Consider the following 25,609-nt stretch of genomic DNA (forward strand, 5'->3'; position numbering starts at 1 on the left):
AGCAAAAGACGACAGGACGGGGCTGACAAAAAAGTGTTCAGCCCACAACAGGAAAAAGAAACTAAGTTCAGTTCTGGCAGATCAACAGGTATTTTCCTCGCTATTTATTGCAACTGTTTATAACCATCTGTTTCATATGCAGTAAATAACTAATGACCAAGTAAGAGGAAGGTGGAGGATCCTAAAGAACGATTTCAGGGACTTGGGGAATAGATTGAGGAATAGGACCTCCAAGCTGGTTTTCTCTGAAATACTGCCGTTACCTCGAGCCACACCAGAGAGGCAGAAGGAGATTAGGGAACTTAACAAGTGGCCGAGGAACTAGTGTAGGAAGGAGGGGTTCGGGTTCCTGGAGAGCTGGGCTGACTTCTCAGTCGGCTACCGGCTCTTTAGTAAGGATGGTACAGCTCTTTTGGGGAGAAAGATGGCCACCAAGTTGGAGGGGCTTTTAAACTAGGAGACGGGGGGGGGGGGGGGGGGCTGAGAAGTAGAGTCAGTCAGGAGGGAGCAAAGGACAGAAGGCAGTATTGGATTCAGCAGCGACAGTAGTTCCATAACGTCAATTGGGGGGTCTGTGCGGGAAAACCTCAGACCAAACAGGAATAAAAATAATCAACATTCACTATCAACTTCCACAAAACTAAGAGGGGTATATGCTAATGCCAGGAGCCTAGCTAATACAATGGATGAGTTGGAAATGTTAGTACATGAGGAGGACATAGACCTTGTGGGAATAACGGAAACTTGGTTCGACCCCTCACATGACTGGCTGGCCAATATCCAAGGGTATGCGGTGTACCGGAAGGTAGGGCTGAACGATAGTCGATATGATATCGACTATCGTTCTGCGGTCGTGGGCGATATTCATATCGCCGAAGACACGATATTTAGTATAGGCAGGGAGGCAGGGAGAAGTCGGGACTCGGCGGGGGGAGGAGGACGACTCACAGTGATTACATCCGTCCCACACGTTCAGCAGTGAGCAGCGCACTGTGAGCAGCTGCACACCTGATTGGTTTGCTGTGCCGCTACTCACGGCGTGATTGGTTCGCTGTGCCATTGAAGAAAACTAGCTGCAGGGCGGAGACTGAACGTGTGGGCTGCAAGGAAGTCAAGTGAGTCACTGTATGGCTGTGTTCTTCTACCAGCTCCTAGTCCTCCTACCACCACTGCCCCACTGTGAGTCCCGAGAGTGAGAGACTGATTCCACACAATTCCACACTGTCACTGAGAGTATACCATTATTAACCCTGGCCTGTAATTACAATCAGAAGGCTGCGCTGCTGCCTGCATGTCCTTCTGCAATATGATTTCCATCCATTCCCAGCATCCTTCCCTACAGTGTCAGTAACATTAACCCTGGCTGTCCCAGACTCCCAGTGCAGTATATATACAATCTGAAGAAGGGCTGCTGCAAAACTCATCCCATCCCTACAGTAACATTAAACCTGGCTGTCCCTGGTGTCCCTTGTACAATCAGAAGGCTGCACTACTTCCCTACCCTACAGGAACATTACCCCTGTAATGTATATGGTACAAGGCTGCAGTGTGCACTGAATCCCTACAGTAACATTAACCCTGTACCTGTCTCTCAATATCGCAATATATATCGTTGAAAAAAAAATATCGCAATATATTTTTTTCCCAATATTGTGCAGGCCTACCGGAAGGACAGGGTAAGAAAAAGAGGGGGAGGGGTATGTCTCTATGTCAAGAATAATTTAAGGGTGATAGAGAGGAGTGATATTATGGAAGGGATGAGTATGGAGTTAGAATCCATGTGAATAGAACTCCATAGGGAAGAAGTAAAGGGAAAAGAAATTGTGGGGGTTTGCTATAGGCCACCCAACCAAAGGGAGGATGTACAGCTGAAATTTATATCACTGTTGGGTAAAGTGGCAAAACTGGGATCAGTCATCATATTGGGGGACTTCAATTATCCCGACATTGACTGGGAAGAGGGGACTACACACTCACAGAAGGCCCGTCTCTTCATGGAAACCTTACAGGACAACTTCATGTCTCAGTTGGTGGATTCTCCTACTAGAGAAAATGCAGTGCTGGATCTATTGATCACTAATGACCCAGACCTAATCTCGGAGGTAGGAGTCCAGGACAACCTGGGCTCTAGCGATCACAGGATGATCACATTTAGCATAAATAACAATATAACAAGGCAAGAGCATAACATAAGTACCCTAAACTTCAGAAGGGCAAACTTTCCCAAATAGTGCTCAATGATGGAAAGGGTAAACTGGGACCAAACCTTAGGAACACTGACCACAGAGGAAAAATGGGAATGCTTTAGGAACATATTAAACAAATGCATCTCGCAGTGCATTCCTATGGGAAATAAATTTAGAAGAGAAAAAGCCAAACCTGGCTGGCTAAACCGTAATTTTAAAAAACTTATTAGGGGTAAAAAAATGGCCTTCAAGAAATATAAATCAGAGGGCACAGTATCGGCTTTCGAGCAATACAAGGAGGCAAATAAGAAAAGTAAATACGAATTTAAAATGGCTAAAATCAGCTTTGAGAGACAAATAGCGGAGGATAGTAAAAAGAACCCAAAGAAATTCTTTAAATATATCAACTGCAAAAAAACTAGGGCAGAGCATATTGCACACATAATTAACGATGATGGGTGGATGGTTACAGAGGACACTGAAAAAGCAACCGTGCTGAACGCTTTTTTTCTCAGTCTTTACACAGGAAAAGGAGGGGTACACTGACCATGACTGTATGGTTAGCAGTAATTCACAGGACTTGCCACTATGGCTAACAGAGGGTGAAATCAGGGAAAGGCTGGATAAAATTAACACAAATCCCCAGGCCCATATGGCGTACATTCGAGAGTACTCAAAGAACTTAGTAAGACTATATCTAGACCACTGTTCCTGATCTTTGCTGACGGTATTATGACAAGAAATGTACCAGGGGATTGGAGGAAAGCCAACTTGATACTGATATTTAAAAAAGGGCAGAGGCATGTCCCGGAAAATTATAGGCCTGTCAGTCTGACATCGATAGTATGTAAACTTCTGGAGGGGATGACAAGGGACTATAACGTAGAGTTTGCTAAAGGCAACAACATCATCAGCAGTAATCAGCATGAGTTTACAAATGGGCAATCTTGTCAAACCAATCTCTTAACATTCTACAAGGAGGTGAGCTGTGAGCTAGATAGGGGGAGACCAGTGGATGTGGTGTACCTGGATTTCGCTAAGGCGTTTGATACAGTTCCCCACAAGCGCTTAATTTATAAAATAAGGTCTACAGGCATCAACCGCAAGGTTTGCTCTTGGATACGGAACTGGCTAAAAGGGCGTGTCCAAAGGGTGGTAATAAATAGCGCATACTCAGACTGATCTGAGGGGGTAAGTGGGGTCCCCCAAGGCTCAGTCCTGGGACCAACCCTGTTCAATTTATTTATAAACAGCATTGAGGACGGGATCAGTAGTTCTATATCAGTTTTTGCAGATGACACAAAATTGGGCAGGGCAATAACTGCACGGCATGAAGCAGATATCCTACAGAATGACCTGGACAAAATAACAGAGTGGGCAACGACATGGCAAACGAGGTTTAATGTGGAGAAGTGTAAGGTTTTGCACTTGGGGACTAAAAACATAAAAGCACAATACACTTTAGGGGGGGAACCTTTGGGGGAATCAAAAATGGATAAAGATCTGGGAGTCTTGGTAGAGGATAGGCTAAGCAATAGCATGCAATGTCAAGCGGCAGCTGCCAAAGCCGGCAGAATATTAGCATGCATAAAGAAAGGGATGTATTCCAGAGATAAAACTATAATCCTACCTCTTTATAAAACTCTGGTCCGACCGCATCTGGTGTATTCTGTCCAGTTCTGGTCGCCAGTCCTCAGGAGGGATGTGTTGGAGCTGGAGAGAGTCCAGAGAAGGGCAACTAAACTAATTAGGGGATTGGAGGACGCCTGAGAGGAGACATGATAGAAATTTATAAATACCTCAATGGTGATCTGAAAAAGCTTTTCAGTCGAAAGGATTGCATGAGGACTCGAGGCCATACAATGGGATTAGAGGAGAAGCGTTTTAACCTCAGGCAACGCAGGGGGTTCTTTACTGTTAGGGCTACAGGATTGTGGAATTCTCTACCACAAGAGGTGGTTTCTGCGGGAAGTATGGTTGCTTTCAAAAGACTCTTGGACGTACATCTCAAAGATCAGAACATTCAGGGGTATGAGAGATGATTACGGCCACACACACCTACACAGGTTGAACTGGATGGACTATTGTCTTTATTCAACCTCAACTACTATGTAACTATATGTAACGTTTTTTTGGTTTATTTAAGTTATTAGGTTATTAGCATTGTACAGGTTATTTATGTGAATGTTTCTTATTTTTTAGGTTATGAACGACTTCATTGCTTTATCATCTGTGCAACAAGGCCCTCCAGCTGGCATCACAACCATTTTAAGCTGCTGTCAAACTGTTCTCTCTACTCCTAGCCTTGCTTATGTCTACACATCAAAATACGAATTGATGGTAGACTTATTAACTAAGCTGTGCACATTGGCTTGTCATTACTTGATCATCCCATCTGAACAATTACAACTCATCACAATCCAAGTCCTTAAAATCCTTCATTTGTCTTTCACACAGTATCTACAAGTACAGAGACAGCAAAGTAATCCAAATAGAGTATTTACATATGTAATGGCACATCTTTTTCAGCCATGCTTGCTGTTAAGGAATACCTTGAATGTTCGTGTTTGGAGTAAGGATGATGGTAGTCAAGTACGCCCCCAACTAATCAAGGAACTCCGCAGTAGCATTGAGACTGTTCTTTGTAGTGCCCTTTTTCAGCCTGAACTTCTGGCTTCATACAAAGAAGAGCTTCTTTCTGAAGGAGACAGATCAGAGAAGAAAAAGATATCACCCAAAATATTTCTTACACCTATATCCTCCATTTTGGCAAAACTAGAGGATAGCACGTTCTGTAACCCAGACACCTATGTTTCACTATTAGCCAATTCTGTTTCTCTTGTGTATAAATTGTTTTTGGATGCATATTGCAAAGATGGAAAGGAAATATTCTTCTTTCACATGCTTGTCAAGCTCTTCCATTGCCTTAAATCAACTATTCCATTTAGGCAGGAAGACAACGCAGCATCTTCGAGTTACTCTACAGGTCTTCTTGCATTAGAACAGCTACTGAACCTAGCACTCAATCATGACATCTACAATGTTGCTGAAGACCACATAAGGTATAAAGATATTCAATATCAGTTCTATCGTAAGCTAGCAGAAATGCTGATATGCAACCCCTGCACCTCTTCACAATCTTGGTTTCGATGCTTAAAAAATTTAATTCTTTTAAATCACATGATTGTTGAACCAGACCTTGATGACCTATTATCATGTGCATGGATTGATGCAGACATTTCCGATCTGCGCATTAGAAAAGCCCAAGAAGCTTTACTTTTAAGCCTTTTTCAGACCTATACTAAGCTTCGGCAGTTTCCAAAACTGTTTCAGGAGGTTGTAATATTGATATGCCGTCCGGCAGCTGATGAGTTAAGACAGCCAATTCTTACTTCTAGTCTGAGTGAGAAACTTTCAGATTTTCTTCTTCAGCTTCCACCTAATCAGATTTTGGACGTGTGGGCCATTATTTTGGAAAAGTGTGGTTGTGATATCCTTCCAGATATTAAAGATGACCAAGATGTTTGTTTGAAAATGGTCTCTCTCAGCTCTCTTTTGCATTGCTTGGTGTTTAACATGAAGAGTTTGGACAATTATACTCCAACGCCTGTTCTAGCCAGGTTCAATGATCTCATGAAACAAATGATGGATAAGCTGATATTGCCTTCTCTAACTCTTGTTCAGGAGGGTAGTGTTAACACTGTATCTTTGGCCTGGCTTCCCAAACTCTGTGATGCTGTCCTTTTGCTTCTCTATACATGGATAGAAGTAAATACTGTGACTAAACTGAACTGCAATAAATATGTTTCACAGATAAGAGAACTGCCCCTTCTTTTGGAATCATCTATTGAAGGGTGGGATTTTTCATTGTTCTGTGGAGATAAAGATTGTTGGAGCAAAGTCTATAAACATTGCACTGAATCAAACCCAGTCAGCATGTTTTATCTGGAGCTGCTTTCTATTCAGAAAATTAAACATATTCTAATGCATTATGTCTCCCCAACTGAATCAATGCAACTTACTCTTCAGAATGCTACATTTCTAATTATTCATCCTGTTAGTGATCTTAAGGTGCCGAAAAATCACAAACCTTGGAGTGGAAATGCTAACTTAGTTGATACAAGTTCTTTCCATGTGGCTCACTGGCACCTCATTGCATCAAATCTTCTAATTATCCTCCCATACATTGCATTACCAAATATCTACAATATAGCAGACTTTCTGCTGGAAACAATGCCACCTACACAGTACACAAAAGGTCAAACTGATAAAGAAAGTTCAGTTTCCTTTGAGGATATTTCTTTGGCTTTACTGAAAAGTGATCATTTTTCCGAGCTACCTGTATTGCAATGTGCATTTATAACCAGCATTATTAACAAATGCGCCATGGCTTTAAAAGAGAATAATGTTTTAAATGTTATTTGTGATCTTCTCTCTGCTAAAGACTTGCATTGGCATGAAGATTTTCTTTCATCCTACAGTAAAGGAACCAAAATATGTGCCAGTGATGTAGTGGATGGATTAAATTCTAAAGTCTCTGGATGTATAACAAATTTAGAGGATGTTGTACAATGTATATTATCATTGGCTAATGAAACTAAATGTGTAGAATTATGTGATTCTGAGATAAACCAAATAACTAATATTATACAATTTATTTCAGCATTAAAACCTGACAGCCTGACACCCTCAGACCAGTGTCGCTGCTTTTTTCTGCTGTTATCTATAGCTAGGACAACTTCCCTTAGGAGTCTCCAACTTGCAGGTGTTTGTTACAGACTTATGATATGTCTTTTAAATGGTAAACATGCTAAAGCATTATTCAAACTGCTCTTTCCAAGCGACATTCTAAAAACTGTTATGATATGCTTTCAGCCAACTAAATTGGAGTTTGCTGATGACATGGAAAACAAACAGTACTGGCCTGAATTTGTTTCCACTATACAGTCTTTTTTTGATACATTGCTTGCTTTGGTCTTAGAGCGGCAACAGAGCTGTCTCCTGAACTTAGAGAAATTTGCAGAATTTGTGTTTGACTTTGTTCCAAATCCCAAAAGCAAAGACTGGAACTCTTGTATAGGTCAAGTGCTTATTTCTGTTCTAAGTGGCTTATGCAGAATTTTAACAACTTGCATCCAAGAACACATTGTTGATAAAAAGAAGACTGAAACCCTTTGTGCTTTGCTGCAGCGGTCCGTTGTTACTATGAATATAGTTGTTCAGCAATGCCTTAAGATCAGTGCCCCAGCACAGATTTTACCTTCATTCCTTGTATCCTGCACAACCACTCTCCTTGAAGCCGAGCTCAGTTGCCAAGATAAAATCAAAATTCAGAACATTGAGGTTTACAGATGCTTTTGCTTACAAATTCTGAGAGAACTTCCATATGCTGAGAAAGAAACTCAGTTTCTGAAAGCCGCCCTTCGTTATTTGGCGTTTGGTATTACCGTAGAAGAAATCTACACTGCCCAGCAAATGCTAGTGACCTCTGTATTTAGTTCCGTCAAAAGAATGCTTTCTAGTAAGTATTATTGTTTTCTTAATTATGTGTAAAATAAGATTTTCTGTCTATTTCCTTTTATACAGTTAACCTAAAGCTCTTCAGGCAAGACTTTTTAAAAGCCATAGACCAGGGGTCTTCAAACTTTGGCCCTCCAGTTGTTCAGGAACTACAATTCCCATCATGCCTAGTCATGTCTGTCAAGGTCAGAGTGTTACAATGCCTCATGGGATGTGTAGTTCCGCAACAGCTGGAGGGCCGTAGTTTGAGGATCCCTGCCATAGACAATAAAATGTCGTGTGTGCCTGCCTGATTGCTTGCTTTCCTGCAAAGGTATCCATAGGCAGGAGATAATAATTGGCCTGACTTTGGCTGATAGATATTGCTTTTCCAAGATGAGGGTAGTGCCTTGGGAATGTGCTGCACATGCATACTTGGCCATTGCATCTTTCTATGTTTTGTGCTATAATCCACCTAACTAATCAAACCTACATTTCCTGTCCATGGATATTTTTAGCAGAGGTGTTTGAGAACTCTTCAAACTGATTTAACTATAAGGGTGGGGTAGGATAACTTCCAGTATCTATGCAGTCCTTTTTTAGAAAATGTAATGTCCATGGAATCATCTTGACATCATCTGTGTTAAATCCAGAATAGCAAAGCTTGTAACTGTAAAGAGAACAAACAGGAGAGCAAAAACGCCTAGTGCATTACCAAAAGCTTTTATTGTACTAAAACACAAATGCCAACTGAATACTCACAAAAGTGATAAGATACGAGTAGTTTATAACAACAAACACAAATCAGTAGTAATGGAGTATGACCTAATCCTATGCATCACTCAGTTGGCAGGCTGAGATGTTTCAGAGGATACACCCCCTTCTTCAGAAGTATGCCAAACTTCCTCTTTTTATACACTCATAGGTACAGTATTAACCCCCCCCCCCCCCACACACACACACACTTAAGGTAGGTGGCACCGTAGTAACAGATGGGGTTAAAGGTTATAATAAAATGTATATCAACCACAGGATACCCTAACATCACAATCACTTTCCAAATCAATATATATAAATTTTATCAAATACATACAGTAATACCTTGGTTTGCGAGCATAATTGGTTCCGGAAACATGCTTGTAATCCAAAGCGCTTGTATATCAAAGCGAATTTCCACATAAGAAGTAATGGAAACTCGGATGATTTTTTCCACAACCACTTTTTCATATAAAAATGATTACTGCAATACAAAATACAGTATAAAGTGTACTGTAAAAATAAACAAATTAACCTGCACTTCAAAATACAGTACTTTACAGTATAAGTGTACTGTAAAAATAAAACAAATTAACCTGCACTTTGCGGCACCCCTCCATATACCATTATGACCAGGCTTCCAATACACAGTTTCTTTTGTATATAAAAACTAATTACAGTACACTCACAGTGTTAAGGAGTCTGGTGCAATTCCAAAGCCATTGGTGTACAGTATACAGTTCTGTATGTGGCCAGAGGTCCGTGGGCGCTGTTGGCTTCCAGCGCTTCCTGCAGAACTCTTACACACTAAGGAACTGTTGACGTCTCTTCTGGATGCTCCGAACGCATGTTACGTCCGAACACCTAGCTGGGAGTGTCTCTTGAGTTCTGCAGGAAGCACTGGGAGCCACCAGCGACCTTGGACCTCTGGCCACATACAGAACCTGTATATTGTACACCAGCGGCTTTACTGTACAGTACAGTATATATACACCAGTGGCTTTGGAACTACACCAGACTCCTTAACATTGTGAGTGTAATTATTTTTTTAACATTAAAACTACTGCTCATATTTTGCTCGTATATCAGAACAGCGCTTGCAATTTAAGGCAACATTTTAAAGAAAACTTTGCTTGTCTTTCAAAACGCTCGTAAACCACGTTACTCGTAAACCAATGTTTTACTGTACATGCATATTTTCCACAGAATAAAAATTTAGGTATGGCAGTTCCGAGCCACTGGCTTTACAAGTGCGTCACTTGTGAACTGAAACTGGAAATGCTCAACATGGATAGACTTGTCTCATGTGGGAATATGGTGGCTGCAAGGCACTGGAGAGCACGCTGGAACGCACCCTCAGTCACCTGAAACCATTGGTGGACTAAAAAGTGCGTCACAAAGACTCCTCGACCAATAGTGCGCAGCTAGCATCGATCAGAGCCACCATATTTCCACAGGTTTATGCACTCCTTTAAAAGGTATTGTACTTTTGCATTTTTATTCTGTGGGAAATAAGCATATGTATGTATTTGATCAAATTATATATATTTTGATTTGGAAAGTGGTTGGTTGTGACTTTAGGGTATCTCATGTTTTATATACTTTTTATTGTAAGGTTTACCCCATCTGTTGCTACGGTGCTGCTCACATTTACCACTTCCGGACCACCACCGTGTATTTACGTTGGTACTTTGACCTTAAATACCGGGATAATGTGGCAGCGGATAGCTGCCATACCCCAGTATTTTTTTACACACCAGGCGATCTGGAATCTGATAAAAGTGGTCCAAGCGATGGATTCAGATGGGCACGGTTGGGCAGGAAGTCCATTGAAGGCAAGATGGCCCCCACTCGACTCTATGCCCCTGGAGGTCCGGAGCAACATCATAATCACTTCCCCCCAACGGCTTTAAAGGGCCAATTCTTTTAATGGCAAAAGTAAATCACTTTATTCAATCAATTAAATCAATTTATTTTCATTTTTTTTGCTTTTAAGTGTAAATGAGAGATCTGAGGTCTTTTTGACCCCAGATCTCTCATTAACCTCCCTGGCGGTCTGATTATGTCCAGATTTCTGTGCTAAAAGCGCTACATTCTTTTGCATGGAAATCTGTTGTTTTATATTTAAAAACTCCCCTTCCCCTGCGATCCCCCGCCATCCTCCCCCGCCATCCTCCCACTGTCCTCCCAGCCGATGCCGGCACCTGTCTTCCGGTTACTTTCCCTGCAAGCGTTGCGACGCAGGGGGGGGTGAAACCAGTGGCAAATTCATAAATGTAAATACACTAAATGACATGATACAAAGTTGTGATCCTAACGGATTACACTGTATCATGCCATTTCACCACATGATTTCCCCTGGTGACTTTCCCAGTGCCCTGCCTGTGCTTTTCCAGTTCTTTGTGCTTTAAAAATTGAGAACGACCATTGTGTCCAAAAAGCGTTCTTTTTGTGCAAAAGCGATTTTAGCTGTCGCTGTTTTCCAGTTTGTCTAAAAGCGCTTTTGCGCAAAAAGAAAGCTTTTTTGACACCATGGTCGTTCAAAGTTTTACAGGCACAAAGCACTGGAAAAGCACAGGTAGAGCACTGGAAATGTCACCTGCAATCCTGTGCTGAAATGGCATGATGCAGTGTAATCAGTTAAGATCACAGCTTTGTATCATGTCATTTGTGTATTTACCCATTTGAATTTGCCGCCGGTTCCACCCCATCATTATTTTCCAGCACTGCCTTAACCCTCTTGGGCATGGAGTTCACCAGCACTTCACAGATTGCCACTGGAGTCCTCTTCTACTCCTCCATGACGACATCCCACAGCTGGTGGATGTTAGAGACCTTGCGCTCCTCCCTCTTCTGTTTGAGGATGCCCCACAGATGCTCAATAGGGTTTAGGTCTGGAAACATGCTTGGCCAGTCCATCTCCCTTACCCTCAGCTTCTTTAGCAAGGCATTGGTCATCTTGGATGTGTGTTTGGGGTTGCTCTGCTTCAGTATGTCACAGTACATGTGGGCATTCATGGTTCCCTCAATGAACTGTAGCTACCCAGTGCCAGCAGCACTCATGCAGCCCCAGACCATGACACTCCCACTACCATGCTTGACTTTAGGCAAGACACACCTGGCTCTTCACCTGGTTGCCGCCACACACGCTTGACACCATCTGAACCAAAAAGTTTATCTTGGTTCCAGTAATCCATGTCCTTAGTCTGCTTGTCTTCAGCAAACTGTTTGCGGGCTTTCTTGAGCCTCATCTTTAGAAGAGACTTCCTTCTGGGACAACAGCCATGCTGACCAATTTGATCCAATGTGCGGTGTATGATCTGAGCACTGACAGGCTGAAATCCCACCCCTTCAACCTCTGCAGCAATGCTGGCAGCACTTATACGTCTATTTCCCAAAGACAACCTCTGGATATGACGCTGAGCACGTGCACTCAACTTCTTTGGTCGACCATGGCGAGGCCTATTCTGAGTGGAACCTGTCCTGTTAAACTGCTGTATGGTCTTGGCCACCGTGCTGCAGCTCAGTTTCAGGGTCTTGGCAAACTTTTTATGGCCTAGGCCATCTTTATGTAGAGCAACTATTAATCTTTTAATATCCTCAGAGAGTAGTTTGCCATGAGGTGCCATGTTGAACTTCCAGTGACCAGTATGAGAGAATGAGAGCGATAACACCAAAGTTAACACACCTGCTCCCCATTCATACCTGAGACCTTATAACCACGAACAAGTCACATGACACTGGGGAGAGAAAATGGCTAATTGTGCACAATTTGGACATTTTTACTTAGGGTTGTACTCACTTTTGTTGCCGGCAGTTTAGACATCAATGGCTGTGTGTTGAGTTATTTTGAGGGGGCAGCAAATTTACACTGTTCTACAAGCTGTATACTCCCTACTTTACATTGTAGCAAAGTGTAATTTCTTCAGTGTTGTCACATAAAAAGATAGAATAAAATATTTACAAAAATGTGAGGGGTGTACTCACTTTTGTGAGATACTGTATATATAAGAGGATGTTGGTCTCTGGCATAACTCTGAAGAAGGGGGTGCATCCTCCCAAGTGTGGTCTGATTTACTGTCGTATTTTATCACTTTTGCAAGTATCTAATTGGCATTTGTGTTTTAGTTCAATAAAAGCTTTCGGTTATGTACTTGGTGTTTGTGCCCTCCTGTTTGCTCTCTTTACAGTTGCTTGTGGAGATCTTCCAGTCTGAGGAAGGCTGCACCAGGCATAGCATTCCAGGTGAAGAAATTATGAGTGTTCCACACTGTGCATACTATTGGGACTGTGTAGATGCATTTTTACTTTGAGCGCTGGGGTTTTTTTTTTAATTGTTCTTTGGCAAAGCTTGTGGGATGGCGTACTTCTGCTGTGTGTTGGCAACAAGGTGAAATTATACATTTTTACCTGTATCTCCTCAAAGCCCAGCTAATTTCTCCATCCCCACCTCTCTAAGCTCCTTATACAGTTGAGAACAGAGATTATGTGATCACTTATAAAAAAAAAAAAAAGCTTTATATATATATATATATATATATATACACACAAATGTTTTACCTTTAATTTTTGCCACTTGCCTATTGGGCACTTTTACCATCTTCCTGACCAGGCCAATTTTCAGCTTGTAGCGCTGTCACACGCTGAATGTAACACTCTACCCATATGAAATTTTTATAATATTTTTCACACAAGTAGAGCTTTCTTTTGGTGGTATACTATATAGTCAAAAGTATTGGGATGCTTGACACACACACACACACACACACACACACACACATAAACTTTGATGGCATCCCAGTCTTAGTCCTTAGTATTCACTATTGAGTTGGCCCACCCTTTGCAGCTATAACTTGCTCATCCATGTCTTGATTTGCACAAAGCAAGGTCCATAAAGACATGGATGAGTGAGTTTGGCGTTGAGGTACTTGACTGGCCTGCACAGATTCCTGATCTCACCTGGATAGAACACCTTTGGTGTAAATTAGAGCAGAGACTGCGTTTCTAGAAGAATGGTCAAATGGCGCTTTTCCACTGCATGGTACGGATCGGTTTGGCGCTTTTCCACTACATGGTACGGGTTAGAACGGTTCGGTACGGTTTGGTACAGCTGCGCTTTTCCACTACATGGTACAGCGTCAGTACGGCGTCGGTACAGCTCGCTTAAACAGTACCACCTCGGTTGGGCTTCCAAGCACGCCGTACCGATACAATATCCCACAATCCTTTGCATGCAGCATTGATTGTTTGTCACTACTAGCCACTGATTGGTCAGAGAATTGTTGTAATCCCACCCACTTACTACTAAGTACTACAACAGTGGAAAAGCAAACCGAGCCGAGTATAGCCTATACAGTGCTGAAAGGTGCCGACTCGTACCACGCAGTGGAAAAGCAAACTGAGCCGAGCTGGGCCAAGCAGTGCCGAGTGGAGCCGAGCCGGTACTTGCAGTGGAAAAGTGCCAAAACATTCACATAGACCCACTCCTAAACCTTGTGGACAGCCTTCCCAGAAGAGTTGAAGCTGTTATAGCATCAAAGGGTGGGGCCAGCTCAATATTGAACCTTACAGACTAAGACTGGGATGCCATTAAAGCTCATCTGTAAAGGCAGGCGTCCCAATACTTTTGGCAATATAGTGTATATTTAATCACCACTGGGTTTTTTTTCTTTTTTGCTAAGCAAACTAAAAAAGAGCAAAAAATAAAAGAAAAAAAACATTTTTCATAGTTATAAAATTTTGCAAACAGGTAATTTTTCGCCTTCTCTGATGTGCGCTAATAAGGCTGCACTGATGGGTACTGATAGGGGACACTGACAAGGAGGCACTGGTGGGTACTGTTGGGACTGCACCGAGGACACTGATAATCAGTGTCCTCTTTTTTTTTCTCTCCTCACACTGTCAGCGTGAGGAAAGAAAAGTAGATAACCGGCTTGTGTTTACTTCCGTGATCAGCTGTCATTGGACACAGCTGATAACGTGGTAAAAGGCTGATGTGATTGGCCACTTTACCCCGATCTGTAATCAGCTGAGTCCAAAGGATGCAGGGGATGCGTGGGTAGTGCAATCACAGGAGGACGTCAATGCATGACCTCCCGTCAAATTGAGCCTGCGCTGTAGCCATCTTTTGGCTAGAGCACGGCCAGAAATAGATTAAACTGAATGGGTTGTTTTACAAAATAAGGATTAGGCAGAACTCTAGGCAAATAAATTTGAAAACAAGCAGTTCAAAATACATTTGTTTAAAATCTTTTAACTGCTGAAGAATTTGTAGTTTTGTTTATTCGCTTTTGAGAAACACACCCCTGTCATAGAAGATCAAACTATTGTGAAATCCTTAGAATTTTTCTAACCTTCTACATGAATTGCTCATGAAATGGAATCTCATTTGCCTACTTAGAGCAATTAATATTGTCCTATCATATTGACAAATGTTTTAAATATTCCTCTATTCTTATATTTTGTAAAAAGTAGGACTCTTTGTAACTTCTACCAAAAGCTTTTTATAGTGGCTGAGTTTTTCTAATATAATGAACTGTTGCAGTTCATGTACACTCACCTGCCACTTTATTAGGTATACCTTGCTAGTACCAGGTTGGACCCTCTTTTGCCTACAGAACTGCCTTAATTCTTCATGGCATAGACTCAACAAGGTGTTGGAAACCTTCCTCAAAGATTTTGGTCCACATTGACATGATCACGCAGTTGCTGCAGATTTGTAGGGCACATCCCAAAGGTGCTCTATTGGATTGAGATCTGGTGACTGTGGAGGCCATTGGAGTTCATTGAACTCATTGTCCTGTTCAAGAAACCAGTTCAAGGTAATTTGAGCTTTGTAATATGGTGCATTATCCTGCTAGAAGTAGCCATCAGAAGATGGGTACACTGTAGTCATAAAGGATGGAAATGGTCAGCAACAATACTAAGGTAGGCCGTGGCATTTAAACCAGGGCTTGACAAATTTTCCTGAAATCTAGGAGCCAGCTAAAAAAGTTAGGAGCCAGTTTTTTTTTTTTTTTAAACTAACAACCAAGCTTTATTTAATAAAACGGATACTAAATTTACACATAAATACGACTAGAACCCCACTCTCCTCTATAGCACAATTGGATGAAAACAGACTGTCTGTCTCTTTCCATCCGATGCCACCTGATCCGATCCACGGGATGGATAGAAAATAGAACCACCATCCGTCTGCTTTTGGCGGACAGGATCAGATGGCGGCAGATTACTACTTCATAGAGGAGAATCAAGGGTCTGATCAGGTCTGCCTGAAAAACTGACAGGCGGACCTGATCAGACAGCCCGTGTGAAAGGGGCCTTCGGCTGTGGCATGGCGATGAGGAAAAAAAAAAAAAAAGTGTGTGTGTGTGTATATATATATATATTTATTTTTATTTTTTTTAATTGGAAAAAAATAATTTTTTTTATTTTTTTTAATAATTAAAAAAAAAAGAAAAAAATATTTTTTTTTTTTTTACATTTAAAAAATAAATTAAATAAATAATAATAACCACACTCCCTGTCAAGCTCGGTTCACACTGATGCGATGCGGGAAGGCTGCGAATTCGCAGCCTGTTCCCGCATCGCACACGCACCCCCGGCAGTTCACACTGCCATATGCGATCCGCTGGGGGTGTCAATGTAATCTTAACGACACCCCCAGTTTGATCGCATATCGCAGTGCGATCGTGCAGTTCGCACAGGATCGGATCGCACAAGTGTGAACCGCTGTGCGATCCGATCCTGATGCGGCAGCAAAAATGCCTCCTGTGCGTGTTTGCTGCGGGTGCGATGCGAATTTAGCCATACAAACTGTATGGCTAAACTCGCACCGCACAGCTGATCGCATGTCATGTCGGAGCAGTGCGCTCCGACATGACATGCGAACCCCGCACACGCAGTAGTGTGAACCGGGGCTCAAAGATAACTAACTGGACAGGGAGATGGTAATGAATAGAGAACAAAAAGGCAGTGGAAACAGTCATTACAACAGTCATTACTCCCGGCCTCCACAAGAGGGCGCCAGTTCCCCATTGGAAGCCTGTCATCTCAAGTAGGCTGAAAAGCCGGTGCTTCAATTTTCGGACGGCCCGGAAGTCCGTGCACTCCGTGCGCGGAAGTCCGGGCAAAAATGACAGGACACCTTCTGCAGGGCACCCCCAGGCGCCAGGTCGCTAATTCTAGTCGCAAATGCGACCTGGCGCCCGGGGATTGTCGAGCCCTGATTTAAACAATGCTCAATTGATACTAAGGGGCCCAAAGTTTGCCAAAAAAATATCCCCCACACTATTACACCACCACCAGCAGCAGCCTGAGCCATTGATACAAGGCGGCGTGGATCCATGCTTTCATGTTGTTTACGCCAAATATTGACCCTACCATATGTTGCAGCTGAAATCAAGACTCATCAGACCAGCAACATTTTTCTGATTCTTCATTTTTGGTGAGCCTGTGTGAATTGTAGCCTTAAGCCCCGTACACACGTACCGATTGTCGGCCGTAAATATTCGGCCGCCGACCGATCGGCCGATTGTAGGCTTGTTAGTATGATGCTTCCGACAGCCGACAGCGCATTTTCGGCCGAACAGAATCTGTTGTGCAGACTTTAAAATATTTGTTGGCCGTCACCAGAACGGCCGATTGTTCGCCAGTCAGTACAGATTTCAGCCGACAGACAGCAGATTAGCAAGACTGGGCATGCTCAGAAAAGAAAAAAGACAAGGAAAGTTAACCATCACATGACATCACTTCTGCAGTCAGCTGTTGTTGGCCGACAAAATTCGTTTGCAGTCTTTTGCAGTTTTCAACAGACACGACAGCCCTGGACAAAAGACGGCCGATCGTTCGGCCGACGATCAGTACGTGTGTATGGGGCTTTAGTTTCCTGTTCTTAGCTGATAGGAGTAGCACCCAGTGTGGTCTTCTGCTGCTATAGCCTATCTGCTTCAAGGTTCAATGTGTTGTGCATTCAGAGATGGTATTCTGCATACCTTGGGTGTTTAACGATTGGGTATTTGAGGTAATGTTGCCTTTCTATCATCTCAAACCAGTCTGCCTATTCTCCTCTAACATCAACAAGGCATTTTCGTCCACACAATTGGCTATCACTGGAGGTTTTCTCTTTTTCGGACCAATCTCTGTAAACCCTAGAGATGGTTGTGTGTGAAAATCCCAGTAGATCAGCAGTTTTTTAAATACTCAGACCAGCCTGTCTGACACCAACAGCCATGCCATGTTCAAAGTCACTTAAATCCTCTTTCTTCCTCATTCTGATGCTTGGTTTGTACTTCATTGAGTTGCTGCCATGTGATTGGCTGATTAGTAATTTGTGTTACCAAGCAATTGAACAGGTGTACCTAATAAAGTGGCCGGTGAGTGTGTATTTTGGGATGTCTTGCGCTTGAGTATTACGTTTTTACAACAGTGTTTCAACTGAATGTAAGTTTCTGAATTGTCCATTCCTAAATATACAATAGTTTTCTGTTGGTGCATTGTCAAGACCCAATTTGTTTTAAAATGTAGTAAATCAACACCCTTTTCATCAGATAACTCACCACTATGCTTGTAGTCTTTGACTTCTCTTGTAGACTGACAATGCAGGTGGCACCATCTCTACTAGGACAGAAGGAAATGTCACAGATCTGTTCTCTGAGTCGTTCAGCTGACTTATGCATCTGTGTGTAATTTTAATATGTGCTTTTGCAATTTTCGGCTCTTATTATAGCCTAGTGATTAACCACTTGCCGACCAGCCGCCATAGTTTTACTGCGGCAGGTCAGCTCTATTGCGCGAAACGATGTACCTGTACTTCGCTTCGTGTAACAGATAGTGGGGCATGTGCGCGCCATCGGAGGCGTGCTTATGCGCCAATTGGCCAAAGGGGAAGCCAATCAGCAGGCCGGCGGATGCGATAACCCCCCAGAGACAGAATGGCGGTCTTCTGATGTAAACAGGGCAGACCGCTATTCTGTCACAGAGGAACACAGGGATCCTGTGTTCCTCCTATTTAGGAACAGAGGTCTCTGTGTTCATCCAGTGAGTCGATCCCCCACACAGTTAGAAAGCATAGGGACACACTTAACCCTCTGATCGGCCCTGGTGTTAACCCCTTCCCTGCCAGTGTCATTAGTACAGTAACAGTGCATATTGTTAGCACTGAATACTGTATTAGTGTCACTGATCCCCTCAAAAGTGTCGGGTGTCTGATCTGCCTGCCGCAGTGTCGCAGTCCCGCTAAAAATCGCTTTCATTACTAGTAAAAAAATAAATAAAAATGACATAAATCTATCCCCTAGTTTGTAAACGCGATAACTTTGTGCAAATCAATCAATATACACTTATTGGGGTTTTTCTTTTTACCAAAAATATGTGGCAGAATACATATTGGCCTAAATGGATGAAAAATTTTGATTTTTTTAATATATTTTTTTTTTGGGAATGTTTTATAGCAGAAAGTTAGAAACATAGTTTTTTTTTTTTTTTTTTCAGAATTGTCACTTGTTTAATGTTTATAGCGCAAAAAAATAAAAACCGCAGAGGTGATCAAATACCACCAAAAGAAAGCTCTATTTGTGGGAAAAAAGGACATAATTTTTATTTCGGTACAGTGTCGCACAAAAGTGCAATTGTCAGTTAAAGTAACACAGTGCCGTATCGCAAAAAATTGCCTGGTTATTACATAGCTACATAGTAGGTGAGGTTGAATAAAGACAATAGTCCATCCAGTTCAACCTGTGTAGGTGTGTGTGGACGTATTCATTTCTCATACCCCTGAATGTTTCGATCCTTGAGATGTACGTCCAAGAGTCTTTTAAAAGTAGCCATACTCCCCGCAGTTACTACCATTTGTGGCAGGGAATTCCACAGTCTTGTAGCCCTTACAGTAAAGAACTCCCTGCATAGCCTGAGGTTAAATCTCTTCTCCTCTAAACGCATTGAATGACCTTGTGTCCTCATGCATTCCTTGCGACTGAATACTTTTTTTTTCTATGCTCTGATCACCGTTGAGGTATTTGTAAATCGCTATCGTGTCCCCTCTCATGCGTCTCTTCTCCAGGGAGAATAAATCGAGTGCTTCTAAACGCTCTTCGTAATTAAGGTCCTCTAATAAGTTTTGTTGCCCTTCTCTGTACTCTCTCAAGCTCCAATACATCCCTTCTGAGGACTGGCGACCAGAACTGGACAGAATACTCCAGATGTGGTTGGACCAGAGTTTTATAAAGCGGTAGGATTATAGTTTTATCTCTGGAATACATCCCCTTCCTTATGCATGCCAAAATTCTGCCAGCTTTGGCAGCTGCAGCCTGACATTGCATGCTATTGCCTAATCTCTCTTCCACTAAGACCCCCAGATCTTTCTCCATTTTTGATACCCCCAGAGGTTCCCCCCCAGCTTGTATATTGCTTTTATGTTATTGGTCCCTAAGTGCAATACCTTGCACTTATCCACATTAAACCTCATTTGTCATGTAGTTGCCCACTCTGTTATTTTGTTCAGGTCATTCTGTAAGATTTCTGCAGAATGGGGGTAAGTGTTTAACCACTTAAGGAACGGAAGGTTTTACCCCCTTAATGCTATGTCATATTCTGGATTATTAGACTCTCCACATGTATATAAATAATATATGGTAAACCTTACTATACAGTCACTTTTAGACCAAGTCTCACTTCGGACGAGATAATGCAGAATGCACAGATACAGAAAATCAAGGAGTGTGTGGGTGATGTCATTGCTTTGGGAAAAAGTAAATTAAGTATGTTGTAGTGGTGATTGTGAGGTATTTCTGCTCTGGTATAGGTCTTTTTCCTGCTCATGTGCATATTGTCTTTGGTTTGTCTTTTTCCTGCTCCTCATGTGTATACACTTACATGATACTTTCTTGTCTTAGGTCCCTGGATCACTAATGAGATTGTTCAGAGTGTAGAAGGGGAGCTAAATGACCTATTCAGTCAGATGATGGAGCGTTGTAGCTGTGAAGAATTTAATACAGTTCTACAATCTACACTTCAAGGACTAGAAGTTCGCAACCTGTGGGAAAACAACAATAAGGTTAACATTTTTCCTATTTTTTAGTGTCAATTTTAAGCTAAATCTTTTTATGCTGACATTTAACATGTTCATTACCAGAGCTCATTGATGCCTAAATGGCCAGGCATGCATCAGCATTTGTCATTTACCCTGACAATAACGTATGCCTAATTTACATATTTAAATAATCTGAGTGCATTTTAAAGGACATATAGGGTTTTTATTTGGTCCAGTATTCCAATAAAATGATACAGGGGAACAATTATATACAGATTGTGGGTGTGAAGGGGTTAAACATCTGGGTTGAAAATCTGAGGCAAATCAATCAATGTTTGGGAGCTTTCTAACAAGTTTTCAACCACGATACTTTCAAAATGGTATAGTTTTTCACTCCGTAATCAAAATTATATTTGGTCCTTCTGTGCATTATTCCACTATAATTGTTATTGTTTGGTTTCTAGAACCTTGCATTCCAAAGAGAGATGTTTTTATGAATAAACATCTCAGATGCACAATCCAGATAAATCTTAAAATTGATGACCGGGATACAAGACTTAAAAGTACATTCCTGTCTCATTGACACCTGTGTATGGGTCAGGAGGACACAGCAATAAAACCCTGAAAGATGTTCTAAAACCCTTCTCACTCTACCACTTTTGTTTATGTCTCTGTCCTCCTCAGAGAGAGGACCCACCACTTCTGTCCTTTTGACATTCTATCACAAGGACAGGGTGTGAGCGTATACTTGGGAGATGGTTGACCTTGACACCAAACAAATACATGACAGAGCTTTTCAACCTTTCCTACCCTATCCCAAAAAAGGTGGACCTTTAAATGCTAGAATAATCATAGGGAGCATGGCCTTTCCACTTCAAATTTTTATGCAGGCATTATTGTTGAGTTCCACTGCATCTTAGTCCCTTTTTTTTTAGTGATCTTGGAACATTTTCTTCTTGCCTTTTTTAATGCATGAGAGGTATTGCTAAGGATTCCCAGTGTAGGCTCCTTGTTCTTTTCCATACAGAAAGCTTAATGCCACAAAGTATAGATAATGAGACATTTTTTTTCTTTTGCATCCATTCAGAAAAATAGAAAGTCTGATTTAGAGAGCCAACACCTGAGGTAGAGGTAGAGGGTATGGAGCATGTGTGTGCCTCAATTGGGGCACATCTTTTTCTTAGTAACTAATGAAACCTCATTGCTGAGCTTGCTGTTCATGCAGTGCTTTAAGAGGTGAGCCAATAGAAAAAAAAAAAAAATAATCCCAGTCAATTGAGAAAGGAGGAATGTTGTGTCCAGGCAGACTGAACATAGACAAAGACTGCAGATTGGACTCCTGAATTTAAAGATGTTTTTTTGTACAAAGTCTTCACAGCTGCTCTCTAGGAAATGCTCCATCTTGTTATGAGAGACGTAGCACTAAAAGGTGTACAACAGGTACAACGGTACAATTCAAGCTCATAGTAACAGGATTGGCAAGATTCACTCTAAGCTATGAAGCAAAGCAACCATGTGTTTTTTTTTTTTTTTGTGGGGAATGGTAATAAATTTAAACACAATGTTAAGATTTGTACATATGAACTTTGAATGCCTCTAGCTGAGATGTTGAAGTGGTTGTAACCCTAAAGCATATTATACAGCACAGTGCTTGTGCTGTGTAATGTGGCCCTTTCTATCACCTAAAATAGCTGGTTGATCATGCCCTCCCCTCTGTAAACTGATGACAGTTTATCATGGCTGCTGAGCTCTGACACCATGGTCAGTTTACATGCCTCTGTCATCTGCAGCTTTACTTTCTTACCCTCCCTCCATGCCAGTCAGCTGTGTCAGTGCCGATCTGCTCCCCTCCTGCTGCTGTTATAACTCAATGATATTCCTTCAATCCCCACTGCTATATTAAATAATGTACCCAGTGTGTGTGTTTTTTTGTAAAAAATGCCGCTGTGTACCTTATTCCATTGCTCAACGCTCACGTGACTGCCCTCCAGTCTTCTTCTCTCCTCTCCTCCTCCTGCCTGATGTCAGCTGGGGATTCTCAGCTCCTCTTGGTGTAGAAGAGGGAGCAGCGGGCGGTCACGTGAGCACTGAGCGGCGCTATAAAATGAGATACACAGTGGCATTTAAAAAAAAAAACATGCACTGGGGACATTATTTAATATAGCAGAGGGGATTGTAGGAATATCATTGAGTGGCCTGACAACCACTTTGGTTGCCCTTGCTCACATTTCTCTCCTTCTGAGTAGCCAGCTATTAGAGTGGGGAAAATACTCTGTGGGTGTCAGAAATGGTCACAAAGCCTCTGTCCTCAGCACTGAGCTTGTGTTTTGAGAGGGATGGCCTAGTGTTTTTAAATACTTATGAAAGTTTAAAAAATTGGTTAAACAGGACCCAATGAATTGATAGCCGATCAAACTTTGGATAATTTGTTCACCTGTAATAATTATTCCTAAAACAAATTAATTTATATAAACGGGTTATGATTATTTTTTTTACAGGAAATTGTTGCTGGCATCACAATAACCAAACTGCTACTTAATTGTCCTTTAGAAGAAGACAAAGGAAAGGTGTTCTGGTTTACCACCTCCCAGATTATGACTGCACTTGTTGTGAGTAGTGTTATATATATTAATCTGCTACTATATTTTCTGTATTTGGATATTTTGTGACCTATAGTGTGTTATGTGTTCAAAATAGATTACCCGTATTTATCGGCATATAACACCCCTTTTTTTCCCTTGAAAATATAGTTCAAACAGTGGGTGCGTGTTATACTCCGATATTTTTTTTTTCAACGGGGGGATTGACGCCGTCCCACCTCTCCTGGCCCTGGGACAACCCTGGAAAAAATCTTGCCCTTTTTTATAGATCCTTCCTACATTATATCACTGTCATTGAAAAACGGTGCCTCCAAATACCTTTTTAGCTTTGTTTTTGCTGGCTGCTCTCCTCCTCCTGCTCCTCCTCCTCTGAGTGTAGCTTCAGATTGGTGGAGGAGAGCGATCACATGACCAGCCATTAAACGTCAGAGGAGAGCAGTCTCATGACCGGCCATGAAATAACGGAGCTACTGAGGTATTTAGAGGCATCAGTTTACAATAACAGTGACACATTGTAGGAAGCATCTATGAAAAGGGGCTGGCAGTTATTTTTTTTTTACTTTAGAGTACGCTGGCAGGGCTGTGTCAGGAGAATGGGGGTCTCCTGGGAGTACAGGGGCGCTGTGCAATAAAAAAGGGGGCTTTATAATAAAAGGGGGTATGTACTGTGCATGGGGGGAACTGTGAAATGTATAGGGGGCTGTTTAATGAAAGGGGCAGTGTACTGTTATTTTAACATTTTTAAAATGTTTTTTTCCTGAAACTTCCCTCTTAAAGTGAAGGTGCGTGTTATACGCTTGTGCGTGTTATACACTGATACATACGGTATATATGAAGAGTAGCAATGTTATCACTGGTTGTATTATGTATGATTGGGACACCTGCATGCGCAAGCCTGATTTAATAATCTTCCCTTGGTGGAATTTATAAGTGTTTGTATAACACTAGGCTATTTAAAATGTGAACTTGTAAAATAAATTACATGATGTACCCAAATTAGAAAAACAAGAAAGAGGAGATGGTCTTGCTATCTACAGAGCAGGATGTCAGCATGGTGGTAATTCTCTGCACATATGGACCAGGAAGACGCTGTTGCCCAATGAATGATGAGTAAGGATTCAATCAAGATGGCATAGTTCTCCAAAACACCTAGGAGTACAAAGGTTGGGGAAACAGCTACTGACAAGCTGCCCTAAAGGTCTACCCCTAGTGCACAAAATAGCGCTGACACAACATTGGTAGAGGATAAAAAAAACACTCCAATTCACTGAAATTCTCAGAAGTTTGACTGTTATGCTACAGATGATTGCTTTGATACAGAAGGCGAAGACACTTCATGTAAACAGGTTGGCGCATAGGACCTAGAAAATTATTCTACCAGGCCTGGACAATTTTCATTAGGAAGTAGGAGCCAGCTTTAAAAACCTAAGAACCAGCACTGCACAACCTGCATATGGCTATATAGTCATTTGTGCATGTGTATCCATCATCTATGGGGATAAGGAGCTAGACGGCAGGAACATATCAAGCCCCCAAACCTTGGCACACTGTAAACAGTATTGACTTAATTCAGGGCTTAACGCTTAACAAATTTGCTTTGAATCTAAGAGCCAGCTAAAAAAGTTAGTTTTTTTAACCACTTCTGGACCGACAGGATTTGCTCCCTGTCCATTTTTTGCTCCCAGGCCATTTTTTGCGATTCGACATTGTGTTACTTTAACGGAAATTTGTGTGGTCGTGTCACACTGTATAGAAATAAAATTTATGTCCTTTTTTTTTCCACAAATAGAGCTTTCTTTTGGTGGTATTTGATCACATGTGCGATTTTTTTATTTTTTGCGCTATAAACAAAAAAAGAGCAACAATTCTGGAAAAAAAACCACAATATTTTTCACATTCTGCTTTATAACATTCCCCCAAAAAAAGTTAAAAAAATAAAAAGTTTTCATCCTTTAAGGCCAATTTGTATTCTGCTAGATATTTTTTGGTAAAAAAATTGCGATAAGCGTATTTTGATTGGTTTGTGCCAAAGTTATCCTGTCTACAAACGAGGGGAAAGATGTCATTTTTATTTATTTACTTTTTCGTTTTACTAGTAATGGTGGCAATCTGCAATTTTTTGTGAGACTGGGACATTGCAGCGGACAGATCGGACACCTAACTGACATTTTTTACACTTTTGGGGGGGACCAGTGACATTACTACAGTAATCAGTGCTAAAAATATGCACGGTTATTGTAATGACATTGGCAGGGAAGGGGTTAACCCAGTGGTGATCAAAGGGTTACGTTTGAGCTTATGGGAGTGTTTTCTTAACTGGATGGGGTATGGGCTTGTTAAATGACCACAGAGACATGTGATCCTATATAAAAGGATCAGAGAGAAGAACGGTCAGCTGTGTTTACGACAGCTGACCGTCCTTCTCTCTCAGCGGGTGCCCGGTGGCAAACGCGGCCTCCAACCCTGTGGATCAGCATCCCCACTGCCTAGTGGGGGCGGGAGCGTGCCCCCCAGCACCACGCGTGCGCCTGATAGGGAAG

The 25,609-nt window shown here is 41.8% G+C and overlaps 1 protein-coding gene across 1 annotated transcript in view; it reads left to right on the forward strand.

The window, feature by feature from the left end:
* URB2 (URB2 ribosome biogenesis homolog) overlaps positions 1 to 25,609 on the forward strand; it is a 183,032-nt gene that overhangs the window by 96,541 nt on the left and 60,882 nt on the right. The window contains exons 4-6 of the mRNA XM_082251818.1: positions 4,389 to 7,707; positions 20,333 to 20,493; positions 22,968 to 23,078. Coding sequence (XP_082107944.1) covers positions 4,389 to 7,707; positions 20,333 to 20,493; positions 22,968 to 23,078 — 3,591 coding nt within the window. The remainder of the gene's footprint in view (positions 1 to 4,388; positions 7,708 to 20,332; positions 20,494 to 22,967; positions 23,079 to 25,609) is intronic.

Source organism: Pelophylax lessonae, assembly GCF_965119305.1.
Source record: "Pelophylax lessonae genome assembly, chromosome: 3".
Lineage (NCBI taxonomy): Eukaryota > Metazoa > Chordata > Amphibia > Anura > Ranidae > Pelophylax > Pelophylax lessonae.